The 13,724-nt window shown below is 48.2% G+C and overlaps 1 protein-coding gene across 3 annotated transcripts in view; it reads left to right on the forward strand.

The window, feature by feature from the left end:
* Nucleotides 1-11,924, forward strand: part of FAM107B (family with sequence similarity 107 member B) — a 70,387-nt gene extending 58,463 nt beyond the window's left edge. For all 3 annotated transcript variants that reach the window (XM_058282379.2, XM_058282378.1, XM_058282380.1), the window contains exons 3-4: nucleotides 8,693-8,843; nucleotides 9,368-11,924. In XM_058282379.2, the coding sequence (XP_058138362.1) occupies nucleotides 8,693-8,843; nucleotides 9,368-9,478 (262 nt within the window). In that variant the 3' untranslated portion in view covers nucleotides 9,479-11,924. The remainder of the gene's footprint in view (nucleotides 1-8,692; nucleotides 8,844-9,367) is intronic.
* The last annotated feature ends 1,800 nt before the right edge of the window (nucleotides 11,925-13,724 follow it).

Below are 13,724 nucleotides of genomic sequence, written 5' to 3' on the forward strand. Positions count from 1 at the left end.
TCTCGCTCCACTACCCTTCTCTTCAGCCTCTGGGCTCCTCTCTGTCACTTCAGCTTTGCTCTGTGCCTGCGGCCTCTTATTCCTCCTTTTGACTCCAGGAAGAAGATTAAGACCCACCCTGGGATACACAATCTAACCAGGAGTCCTTAACTGAGACACTTTAATCACAAGGTCCCACCTGTAGTAGGTTTGCAGGCACAGGAATGGGTGAGCTCTAAGGGCATGATCTTCGGGGGTCCACAAGAGACAGCACCTCCGGGCGCTTTCACTTCTTATAGGACACGTCCTACGTATTCCCTGACTCTTTGCAAAGAGTGCTTACTAACTTCCTAATTTTAAAGATGGGCTTGCCCACCGTCATAGCCCCAGGGGGCTCCGTGTCCTGAGAACAAACCTGGGAAGAACTTTCGGTCTTGGGTAGTTTACAGCCACCAGGACAGCTGGCAGTCCCCCAGGCATTGCGAGTGTTTGTTAGTTGTAAATTGGAATTGCCAAAAGCGGATCAGCTGTTCCACGGAAGGGGCCGCCTCCTAGCTGTGATGAAATTGGGAGCAGCCCGTTGCTGTCTGCTGACGCTGTCTCTGCGATCTGACACATTTTTAGACTGAGGGAATCGTGGGGGCAGCGCTTGACTTTGTCCCTTCAGCACAGAAAGTTAAATGCTCGTTGTGATAACGTATTAGCTAAATTTGTATGAATTCTCAACTCTTATATAAGTGCAGAGCATTTATCATCTAAGCACCATTTTCCTGAGTTTTCTCTTACTAAATATTTTATCTTACTGTCACCATTGTATAAAATCTTTGAAAAGAAAATGAATGCTCATATAATAGTTAAACCCATTCATATAGTTGCAATAGGATGTCCGCTTGAGGTATCATATATCAAAGTTAGCTCAGCAGCTTTTGCATAATCCAGAGGAATTTAATAACCATTGAAGTTAATTTTGCCTGTGAAATATAGGGAAATAAAAGTGTTTGAAATATTAAATTATGCAGATAGTTAAATTCTTAATCTGAAAATCTCCATTTCTTCATTCTGTCTGTAGTGTCATACCGACTGTTTTAAAAACCATGAAACTGAGTGAGTCTTTACTCGGATAATTTAAAAACAAATTTTCCTGTGCTTAATAACGCTTACCACTGTTGTTAGCAGTTAAAATACTCACATGTACTATTACTGCTCTGATTAAGGATTTAGTTTCCAGGATATTTCTTCTCTGTATCTCTCCCCTTCTTACCATTTTAATAACTGTGAAACAAACCATAATTGGATCATAAAAGTGACCTGCCTCTTCTATTTCACTGTAGATTTAACTGAATTTAATATTTTTATTTTTTACCAGAGGTTTTGCTAATGAAAATGGGAAAGGAGAGACATATGTATTATTTTAACAATGTGTCTTTATTTTCTTCAGTGATGGAATATACTATATTTACTGTGTAGATAATGATGTTGACAGTTTTGTTTTTTTTTTAATTTTTTTATTTTTTATTGACTTTGTAATAATATTACATTAAAAATATATATGTGAGGTCCCATTCAACCCCACCCCCCCACCCCCCCTCTCCCCCCCCCCCAACAACACTCGTTCCCATCATCATGACACATCCATTGGATTTGGTAAGTACATCTTTGGGCACCTCTGCACCTCATATACATTGGTTCACATCATGGCCCATACTCTCCTCTATTCCATCAAGTGGGCCCTGTGAGGATTTACAATGTCCGGTGATTACCTCTGAAGCACCATCCAGGGCAGCTCCATGTCCCGAAGACGCCTCCACCCTCTCATCACTTCCTGCCCTTCCCCATACCCTTTGTCCATTATGTCCACTTTTCCCAATCCAATGCCACCTCTTCTATGTGGACATTGGATTGGTTGTGTCCATTGCACCTCTATGTCAAGAGGAGGCTCAGATTCCACCTGGATGCTGGATGCAATCCTCCCATTTTCAGTTGTAATCACTCTAGGCTCCATGGTGTGGTGGTTGTCCTTCTTCAACTCCATCTTAGCTGAGTGTGGTAAGTCCAATAAATCAGATTGTAGGTGCTGGAGTCTGTTGAGGCTCAGGATCTGGCTATCACATTGTCAGTCCAGAGATTCAAATCCCCTAAATATATCTTAAACCCCAACATTAACTGCACCTCCAGCACATTAGCATGAAAGTCTTATGAAGGGAGATCCCATCTGAGTCCAGATTCATCACACATAAACACCATTTCCAAAGAGGGGCCATGACAGTTTTTTTATTGGGATTTTATTTTTGTGCAAGGCCAGGTTAGATTTAATATAATCATTTATAAAAAATAGATAGCATAGCAACAAACATTTATAAATGTAAGTAATAATTCAAATATAATAGATGTTAATTATAATTATAATTTTTATATCACAGCTCTATTGGACATAATAATCTCCAAGAATGAAATAAATTATTGGTTTAGTTATTTAATTTCCATTTAGGCCATAGTTTTTTCTAGACAATCAAATTCCTATTTGGGAATTGTTCACATTTTATTGGAAAGAATTACAGCAGATAACAATTTGCCAACTCATAATTTTATGAGGCAGAAAAACTCAAAATCTAGTTCAACAGTAGTCATGCTAAATTACTGTTGATCCAGAAAAATTATTTTAATTAAAGAGTATGAATAAGAAAGGGTTAAAGAAAATTGGAGTATCTAAAAATCTCTTTTCTCTAGTCCTCCTCAACTAAAAGTGTTTATTTTGTATGAAAAAAAATTACAGAATACTGATCACAGGAACAATTTGCCAGTTGCACTGAGTAATTATTCTTTATATACTATAATATTATTTTACATTTATCTGGTCTACTCCAGCTCTTTTGTGATTACTATTTGCATGGAATACCTTTTACGAACCTTTTACTTTTAATGCGCTTGTGTCCTTATGTCTGAGGTGGGTCTCTTCTAGATAACATATAGACAGCTCATATTTTTTTAATCCATTGTTTCAGTCTATGTTTTTGGATTGGGGATTTCAATACATTAACATTCAGTGTTACAACTACAAAGGCGTTACTTACTTCATCCATTTTGTCCTTCAGCTCTCTTTTGTCATGTTGTTCTATTGTCTGTGTTTTTATCCTTTAGTTTACCCTTCCTAATAATTTCCATTTCTATACCCTTATCCAAGTTTCTTGCCCTTGTTTCTTCCTTTCAGGCTGCAGCACCTACTTTAGTATCTCTTGCAAATCTGATCTTTTGGTAACATATTTTATCAGTGTTTCTTTGTCTGTGAAAACTTTGAACTCACCCTCATTTATTTTATTTTATTTTATTATATATTTTTTTAATTGACTTTGTAATAATATTACATTAAAAATATATATGTGAGGTCCCATTCAACCCCACCCCCGCACCCCACCTCTCCCCCCCCCAGCAACACTCATTCCCATCATCATGACACATCCACTGGATTTGGTAAGTACATCTTTGGGCACCTCTGCACCTCATAGTCAATGGTCTACATCATGGCCCATACTCTCCTCCATTCCATCCAGTGGGCCCTGTGAGGATTTACAATGTCCGGTGATTGCCTCTGAAGCACCATCCAGGGTAGCTCCATGTTCCAAAGACGCCTCCACCTCTCATCTCTTCCTGCCTTTCCCCATACCCATCAGCCACCATGTCCACTTTTCCCAATCCAATGCCACCTCTTCTATGTGGCCATTGGATTGGTTGTGTCCATTGCACCTCTATGTCAAGAGGAGGCTCAGATTCCACATGGATGCTGGATGCAATCCTCCCACTTTCAGTTGTAATCACTCTAGGCTCCATGGTGTGGTGGTTGTCCTTCTTCAACTCCATCTTAGCTGAGTGTGGTAAGTCCAATAAATCAGATTGTAGGTGCTGGAGTCTGTTGAGGCTCAGGACCTGGCTATCACATTGTCAGTCCAGAGATTCAAATCCCCTAAATATATCTTAGACCCCAACATTAACTGCACCTCCAGCACATTAGCATGAAAATCTTATGAAGGAAGATCCCATCTGAGTCCAGATTCATCACACATAAACACCATTTCCAAAGAGGGGCCATCTGACCTGGTAGTTAACCCCATCGGCCATGACCATAACTCCCATGTCACCCTCATTTTTGAAGGACAGCTTTGCTGGGTACAGAATTTTTAGCTGGCAGTTTTTCTCTATCAGTACCTTAAATACATCATACCACTTTCTTCTCTCCTCCATGGTTTCTGATGAGAGGTCTGCCCTTAATCTGATTGAGGTTCCCTTGTATGTGATGGTTTGTTTTTCTCTTGCTGCTTTCAGAATCCTCTCTTTATCTCTGATATTTGTCATTCTGAATAGTAGTTGTCTCGGGGTAGGTCTGTTTGGAGTAATTCTGTTTGGGGTGTGTTGTCCTTCTTAGATATTGATATTTATGTCTGTCATAAGGATTGGAAAGTTTTCAGTCATTATTTCCTCAAATAGTCTTTCTATCCATTTTCCATTCTCTTCTTCTGGGAGGCCAGTAATGCAAATTTGTGTGTTTCGTGTTGTCATTCAATTCCCTGAGATGCTATTCCATTTTTTTCCATTCTCTTCTCTTTCTGTTCTCCTATCTTTTCTAGTTCAGATGTCTGTCTTCGAAATCATTATTTCTGCCTTCAAGCACTTCAGATCTACTCTTATGTGCCTCTAATGTATTTTTAATCTCATCCATTGTGCCTTTCATGCTCGTAAGGTCTATTTTCTTTGCAGGCTTTCAAATTGTTCTTTATGCTCTCCCAGTGTCTTAATATCCTTTATTTCTTTAGTTATATTTTCTTTCAATTCTTTGAAGTCATTTAGGAGAGCTGTGTGATTATCACTGATTGTTTTAAATCCTGTATCTCTTTAGGATATTTGATTTGGCTTTTTGGCTGGGCTATCTCTTCCTGTTCCCTAGTATGGCTTGTAATTTTTTGCTAATGTCTGGGCATCTGCATATGTTGGTGAATTTACTCTGATGGCTAATTTCTCTCTCTTGCCTTTTTTTTTTTTCCCCCTACAGCTCTTCTTTGATATTTGGTATAACTTATCCTCAGTCTTTAAAATTGCCCAGGTTAAGTTTTCAGAATCAGGCCAAGGACTCACTAGTGAGGTGCAGATTTTCTCCCAGGGGTTGGATACAGAGTGTGTGAATGGTTTTTGTCCATGCAATTTCCAGACTGGCCAGCAGATGGCACTAGTCAGCGCACCTTTCCACAGAGGTGTTTCAGTCTGGGCTTTCCTGTGTTCCTATGTTGAATCTCCAGAGCAGAGATTCAGAGCAAGCTCTGCTGGCTGAATTCACTGAAGAAAGCCCCCCGACCGCCCCTCCCCTTTCCCTTTATAGGGAGGAAGATGTCCGCTCCCTTCTCAGCTGCAGTGAACCAGGGCCTCGATACCAGCTTAACATCTTGGGAGGGCTGTGGTGGGGGAGCCCTTCCGGCCGCCGCGGGGGCCTGGGAACTCACGTCTGTCTTTTCGGCTTCCTCGTCTCCCTGTCCCTCACCCTCCACGGAGTTGTGTGGCACTGTCTTCGTCTGCTGACCCCCAAAGCTGGTCCCTAGGACAGCTTCTGGCTCTTTCTCTGTTGTTTTTGTGAGAGCGTTCAGCTCTGCCTGATGTCACCATCTTCCCACCTATTGATATTTTTAAAAATATGTAATGCAGAGTGGGCGTAGCGCAGTGGTCGAGCGCCTGCTTCTCAGGTAGGAGGTCTTGGGTTCAACCCCTGATACCTTCTAAAATAAATAAGTAAATAAAATTTTAAAATAAAAAAAATAAGTAAGTAGAGAGGCCAGAAAGTCTTAAAGCTGTGACTAGATAAATGAGGTAAAAAGGAGCCTGGGTAGTCCTCGACTGAGTTCGTCTGCTTGATGTGGCAGAATAGACAGGCACACCGAGCTAGGCTGGGAAGGGAAAGAGGATTTATTCACCAGCAGGAGTCTGGAGAGTACAAGCTCAAATCCGCCTCTCCCAACTGCAGACATTCTAATACTGTATACCACGGGGATGCCAGTGAGTAACTGGGAATGAGCGGGGCCCACGTCCCTTCATCAGTAGACGTTGCGGGGTCGAATGCGGTGCGCTGGGCACCAAGCCGGGGGGAGCGACCACGTTACAGTCACTGTCAGACACCAGGACTCTGGGATAGCAAAGCACAGAGCAGAGGTCAGGCACCAGGTTTGCCATGTGGACACCAAAGCGGAGGGCGGACACAACCATAAGCAGATGAGGCCTGTTCAGCACGACCCTCGTGACAGCAGGTCTCGGCTAAATCCAGCCAATTTTCAGCCGTTTCAAATATTAACCCTCTGATTTTAAAAAAATATATAAAGGCATCTGTATAATCCTTAACCCGCGGTTACAAAGGCTTAGCACAGAGCCTCCATGCTTAAGCTATCTGGGTTTTCTAGTACTGCAGAGGAAGTGTTGATGTCAAGGGCGAGCCTGGACGAGGCCAGTGTGGTGTTGAATTTCTTGTGAACAGAGCGCCTGTTTCCGATGTCGCCGTTTGATTTAGCAGTTGTCCGAGGACTCCGGGCTGGTCAGGCTTTTGAGGTGACCCAGGAGTTCAGGGAAGAGTGGTGGAGGCAGATGCCCCAGGTGTGCAGGAGGGGGGCGGGGAGTGGTGGGAAGGGGCGCAGTGGGTGGCTGGCCCGTGGCTCATGTCCCGCAGCCACACCGGGGCGGGGACACCGGGGCGGGGACACGGGGGGACACGGGGCACTGCTCGTTGATCAGCACTGCTGCCTGCAGAGTGGGGCGTTTCCTTAGTAAGTTTTACTACCTCGCCTAGAATAGCCTTACGGGCCGCTGGGAACTGGCCGAAGTAAGCAGGGAAGGCGGCGCGGGGAGGCGGGCGGCTGAGCAGCAGCTGGGAGACAGGGGGCGTCCCGCGGAGGTGGCGGGAGCGCAGACTCCTGCCCCTGAAGACACAGACGGACAGACCGCCGAGCTGCCTGGGGACGCGCCGGCTGCGGCTTCACCTGACTGGCCTCTGACCTGAAGACGACGAGGCTGGTGGCCAGAGGGGAAGAGCTCTCCCTCCCAAGGCAGGGAGCTTCCCGGCAGCCCGCTCTGTGCAGTGTCCGTAGCCAGCCGGCCTTGAAGTGGTTTGGGAGAGGGCAGCGCTGGGCCAGCCGTCGTGAGTCGGGGTCCCAGCGGCCCTGCCGCTCGGAGGCCGGAAGACTGGACAGGCCAGCAGGTGGCCAAGAGCCTCTCCCCGGCCTGCAGAAGGAAGCGGGCAGGCTGCCAAGACCGTGTGCTCCCCCGCTCTGTCGTCTCTGTCTCTAGGCTGCGTTCCCTGCTTGGGGACGGCGTACACTGGGGAGGCGTACACTGGGGAGGCGTACACTGGGGAGGCTACACTGGGGAGGCTACACCTGGGGAGGCGTACACTGGGGAGGCGTACACTGGGGAGGCGTACACTGGGGAGGCTACACCTGGGGAGGCGTACACTGGGGAGGCTACACCTGGGGAGGCGTACACTGGGGAGGCGTACACTGGGGAGGCGTACACTGGGGAGGCTACACCTGGGGAGGCGTACACTGGGGAGGCGTACACTGGGGAGGCTACACCTGGGGAGGCGTACACTGGGGAGGCTACACCTGGGGAGGCGTACACTGGGGAGGCGTACACTGGGGAGGCGTACACTGGGGAGGCTACACCTGGGGAGGCGTACACTGGGGAGGCGTACACTGGGGAGGCGTACACTGGGGAGGCGTACACTGGGGAGGCGTACACTGGGGAGGCTACACCTGGGGAGGCGTACACTGGGGAGGCGTACACTGGGGAGGCGTACACTGGGGAGGCTACACCTGGGGAGGCGTACACTGGGGAGGCTACACCTGGGGAGGCGTACACTGGGGAGGCTACACCTGGGGAGGCGTACACTGGGGAGGCTACACCTGGGGAGGCGTACACTGGGGAGGCTACACCTGGGGAGGCGTACACTGGGGAGGCTACACCTGGGGAGGCGTACACTGGGGAGGCGTACACTGGGGAGGCTACACCTGGGGAGGCGTACACTGGGGAGGCGTACACTGGGGAGGCTACACCTGGGGAGGCGTACACTGGGGAGGCGTACACTGGGGAGGCGTACACTGGGGAGGCGTACACTGGGGAGGCTACACCTGGGGAGGCGTACACTGGGGAGGCTACACCTGGGGAGGCGTACACTGGGGAGGTGTACACTGGGGAGGCGTACACTGGGGAGGCTACACCTGGGGAGGCGTACACTGGGGAGGCTACACCTGGGGAGGCGTACACTGGGGAGGCTACACCTGGGGAGGCGTACACTGGGGAGGCGTTCCCCAGAACTCCAGGGGTGAATTCCCATAGTGGGGGCTGTCCACTTGTGCTCAGCCCCCCGTCCCATGTGTCCCCTCCCCATCCTGTAAGCCGCTGTCCCCACCTCCCCCATGCCTGCTCCCACCAGCCTCCTGTGCGTGGTATTTGGCGCACAGTAGGTGCTCAGCAGTGTTTACCCAGTGAACGGGCTGCGGGTCGCCTCTGGAGATGCTCTCGCCCCTCCATTCACGTTGGCGGCTGAGGTCGGCCTCGCAGTGCATCTCACGGTCATGTCAACCCATTAGACCCCTTTTCCTTGGCCGATGCTGGAAACTCAATTTCTATTCACAGAAGATGCATCTGTTAGGTTAAATTATTTTCTATTTTTCTTCATCCTTTTTTGCAGAGGCCTTGCCCCTCAGAATAAACCAGAACTGCAGAAGGTAATGGAAAAGAGGAAACGAGACCAAGTAATAAAGCAGAAGGAAGAAGAGGCCCAAAAGAAGAAATCCGACCTGGAAATCGAACTGTTGAAACGGCAGCAGAAGTTGGAGCAGGTGAGGGTGATGGGCAAGAGCGCGCGTTCTTTGTCCTGAGAAGTGAAGGAGCTGCGGCCAGCACAATCCACCAGACGAGTGTTTGCTCCTTGGAAAAAGAGAGACAAAATGCCAGCAAGTAGGGCAAAATGCATTCAGGGAGGGGCCGGGGTTCCCTGGGGGGCCTTAAAGAAATCCAGGGCCACGGCCAAAGCAGGGGCCCTTCCTGCTCACAGCCGGGGCCTCCGACAGCCACGTGGGGTGCAGCCTCGGGGCCCCCGGCAGCTGGGCTTTGATCTCGGGACCCCGCTTTCCCCGCCTCGCGTGTTGGTGCCCGTCTCCTCGGGGCGTTGTTGGCAGGAGCCGCCGGTCGGCTTCTGTGCGGTCACCCCCAGGACCTGCCGCCTCTCCAGGCCTTTCCTCTCTTGAAGCGAGGCTCCCCGGGAGAACTGCCTCGCTCGGGAAGTAAGTCCCTTAGGGGCTTTTCGAAAAGCCTCTTGGCGATCGATTGTCAATACTTTTTCCTGTTTTCTAATTTCATTTAGCTGGAACTTGAGAAGCAGAAATTGCAGGAAGAGCAAGAAAATGCCCCGGAGTTCGTGAAGGTCAAAGGCAACCTCAGGAGGACGGGCCAAGAAGCTGCCCAGGAGTCCTAGGCCGGCGGCGCGGGCGGGCGGGCGGCGCGGCGTGGCCTCGGGACCAGGGGCCCTGCAGAGCGCTCCGGCCACAGGACGTCGGCCCTGGAGGGGACGGGGTCTGGGTGTCCCCCCCAGTCCACGCGGGTGGCCCCCTGTGGCGGGCGCGGTTCCGGTTCACCGCATGGAGGCCGCTGACCTGCCCGTCCCCCGGGGGACGGACCTGTGTTCAGAGACTTGAAGAAAACACGGCGGGACACTGGAATAAATTCTAGAGACTTGCACTGTTTGCTTTTTCTTCCAGGTTTAGTGGGGGCACAGAGCCTTTTTTTTTTTTTTTTGAAGCTAAAGAAAGTGAGTTTAATTCTTCTCATTATACGTAAGATACTTCATTAGCCTGCATAAGAAATGCGTCTAATCTGTTATGTCCAATATTTGTAAATACCATTTTGAGAACCTGAAATTTTCTTGTTAAATTCATACTTTTCATCCCTGTTTGGAATTGACACCAGAGAATGTTAATGTCAAGCACAGTACTAAAATTCAGGAAAAGGGGGAGAAGGCTTAAAAAATACCTAAACCACAGTGCGTGAACATCCACCCCCATCTCATTTTAATTCCTCTTGGTTCCTTTTATCCTAATATGCTACCTGGTGACATTCCAGCTCAGACAAGGTACATCATGTAAATCCATTTCTTGCTTTGAATAACAAGTAGGTTTTTTGTTGGGTTTTGTTTTAAAATTTCTTGCTGAGTCAGTCGTTTTTAATGCCGCAGTCTCCAGATCCCTCGACTAGTGGAGTCTAGTCCCTATAACCCAGTGTCAAAGGTGGAGGGTCCACACCTGTAGATTTCTTCTGAGCGCAGTGGAGACAGTTCTCTCTGGGAGCTGGGCCATGAGCTCTTTGGGCATTTTAATGTGAGACAAAGGCAGGCTGGCCTCAAGGAGACGTCGCTGGAAGATGGTCACCGTTCGCCCACTGTGAGCATCACTGCACGCCAAGCCCTGAACGTCTGTGATGAAGGGGCTCGCGTTCCTCGCCTTTCCTTTCTTGTGGAGAAAGCCTCCGACCAGCCTTAGCGCGGCGACGGTGCCGATGGCCATGACTGCTGTGCCGCGTTTCAGGAAAACCTGAAGGGAAGGAGGGGCTGCGCGCCCTCCCTCGAGGAGCCACGACCGGGGACAGAGAGCAGCAAGGGCCGTTTCACAGGCTGGCCGGGCAGGCACTTGTCAGTCCAGGTAGGACGGAGCTCAGGTCATTCCCCATAGACCAGTTAGTCAGTCCCTTCTGTGGTCAAGACTCTCCTTACATCTCCTTTACGGGCTGAAGGAAGCCGGGTCCTGAGGCTGTGAACGCTGACCACGCGCAGCAGCTGGATTTCTGCGGAGATGCTTTAGTCTCAGGAGCGGATGGTTAGGCTCCTGTTCAGTCCGACGTTGAGCACGAGAAAGGTAAATGCAGTGACGATATACTGCTAGTTAGGTTGATTACACCTGCTGTGGATTATTTACCTCATTAAGTAAGATTTGACTAAAACAGGAGATGCTTAAGATAGAATGTTGCTCCATGATAGTTTATTCTTGAAAGATAGAACGGTGAGTTTTTCCATCACCCGTCCTTTGGAGAGAAGAAAGTGTGATGATCCATCATCTTGAAAATATATTACTGCCTGCTTGTTAAATGGAATTCCTTTTTCGTATACATGAACTAAAGATGTGGTTTGTAAATCAAAGATTCAGGACCAGCCGTATCCTCTCGTCTAACTGGCTCTTGGTTCTTTGGGTCTGTGCCCTTGATGTAGTTCTGCCACTTGATAAAATTCTCAAGGACCCCAACAGGCTCTGTTGGAAGGACCAATTCTGTTCCTTAAACTTACCTAGATTTCAGTCTTTGCTGGGGGCTAAAATGACAGAAGCATTTCCCTCCCCTCTCACCCACAAATCTGCAGAATTATTTTATAGTTCCAAGTGCAAGGTCTGGCCAAAAGAAGACTTGTAAAAAGCATGAAGTGCTGCTCGTGAGTGGCGGTGGGAGCACAGACCGAGCAGCTCTGCAGCGTCCAGTCGGGCCGAGCTTAGGCAGGCAGGACCACCCTCGCCTGAATGGGCAGCCCCACCCCTGGGACGCGGACGCGCAGTTTTGTGCTTGGAGCCACTTTTGACACAACTGGCTCCATTTTCCACTCTTTGCTTTTCTTAAAATAGTTCCGCGTTTTATAGTCTCACGGTAGTAAAGTAGTGTTGCTTTCTAAGCTATCGCGGTTGACTATTCTTCTACTCTGAAAATCTGGACTTGTTTGAGTGTATATAATATATATAAAGGGAGCCTTAATGGATTTGTTTTCATAATTTAATATTTTTTGTATTTGCTCTTGTATAATTGTTTTTAATGGAAAGTATTACAGAATTGAGGGTGGAATTCTTAGAACCAAAGTTATTCTTAATAAAAATCACCACATGCTTGGACCACATCGTGGCTTTAGTTTCATTTGGCTACGCAAGCAGATGCCGTGCAGTGGGTTGGGTTAAACAGTGGGGATTTATTGGCTCACGGATTTGAGGCTAGGAAAAAGTCCAGATCAAGCCGTCCTACGGCGATGCTTTCTTCCTGAAGACGTGTTCTGGGGCGGCCGCTGGTGTCCCCGGTCCTCAGCTTCTCTTCCACAAGGCCCTGCTCGTGGAGGCCACCCCAGCCGCTCCCTGCCCTCTGGATTCCGTTGCCTCCAGCCTCTTGGGCCCTGTGGCTCTCTTCTCCATCTGGATTCCATTCTGCTTCTCCAGGACTCCAGTAACAGGACGAAGCCCCGCCCTGATTGGGCTGGGCCACCCTCAGCTGAAGTAGCCTCATCCAGAGGTTCACAGCCCAGGGTGGATTCAGGTTAAGAGCAGGTGTTCCTAGGTTCTGAGCTCCAGACCACCGAGGTGGTCACATCTGTGAGGATGTGTGCTTGGCACCTGAGGGTTCTGCACAGGTCGTGGTTAAACGTCGGTTCCAGGTCTCCTGGGGCCCTTCCTCTTTGACAGCCTTCCCCCAAATCATCTTGTCCTGTTGACTTGGGCCAGTCAAGGATGACAACTTACTATGTCACACCAACTCATACTGAGATATTAATGGCTCTGTAAAGTATACTGTGCAGCTGCCATGCTTCAGATCAAAGTATTCCGAATTTTGCATAGATTGGTGGGACAGTGGGAGATATATTTTAGGAAAGGCCCTTTTTCAGTGCTTGTGAGCTAGAACATATGGCATGTCCAAAGCATGACTTTGAAATTTTTTTGCATGTTCAGCTAAATTAATGTTATCTTCAAAGGAGTTATTTTTAACACCTATGTACATGATTCCATCATACCATTGGCTAAAATAGCTTGGGGGTTTATATGTCTTACTTTATAGTATGCCTTTACTTTCCAAACTCAAATTATTACTCTGCTTGATCACCCAAATTCCCAGTGTCTTTGGACTCTTAAATCACATAGACTCAGGAGAACAAAGATTTGCTCCCTTTGAGGTTAAGCCGTGAGCTCTAAAGGCCGATGGAGAAGATGGTTCCAAAAATTATTTGGATAGTAGCTGCATTCATGAAACAAATAGGTTTCCCAAGTGACAGTTTTTAAGACTCAGTACGTTTCATTGGATTGCTATGTCGGTTTTTAAATTAGTAATAAAAGGTTGGAAGGAGGACTGTTCAAGTATCGTTTGGTAAGATTGAAAATGCACAGCTAAAAAAAGCACTAAAATAATATTTCCAGGCTTGCATTTACTAATTTATGGAAAAAGGAAATGTTGTTTTCAAAGTCTTAAGGTAACACCTCAATCACAATTTCTAGATTATTTTCCTCATGAGAAAAGCCTTTCTGATGATCCATTGGGGATATTTCAAGTATTTCTTCTCCACTTGCCCCTGGATTTCCTAGCTAAAGGGGAACCGCCAACTAGAGCCCGGCAGTGAGGGACTTGGCAGGTTAGTGAAGACTGCCCATCGCCCCTGAGCCCAGCGTGGACGAGGTCCATTGGGAGTTCAGAACAGGAGGGCACCTCAGAAGAGTGGGCACCTCAGAAGAGTGGGGCACCTCGGAACAGTGGACCACCTCAGAACAGTGGGGCACCTAGAAACAGTGGGGCACCTCAACAGGAGGGCACCTCAGAACAGGAGGGCACCTCAGAACAGTGGGCCACCTCGGAACAGGAGGGCACCTCAGAAGAGTGGGCACCTTAAAACAGTGGGCCACCTCGGAACAGGAGGGCACCTTGGAACAGTGGGGCAT

This window comes from Dasypus novemcinctus, chromosome 20, assembly GCF_030445035.2.
Source record: "Dasypus novemcinctus isolate mDasNov1 chromosome 20, mDasNov1.1.hap2, whole genome shotgun sequence".
In the NCBI taxonomy this organism is placed as follows: Eukaryota; Metazoa; Chordata; class Mammalia; order Cingulata; family Dasypodidae; genus Dasypus; species Dasypus novemcinctus.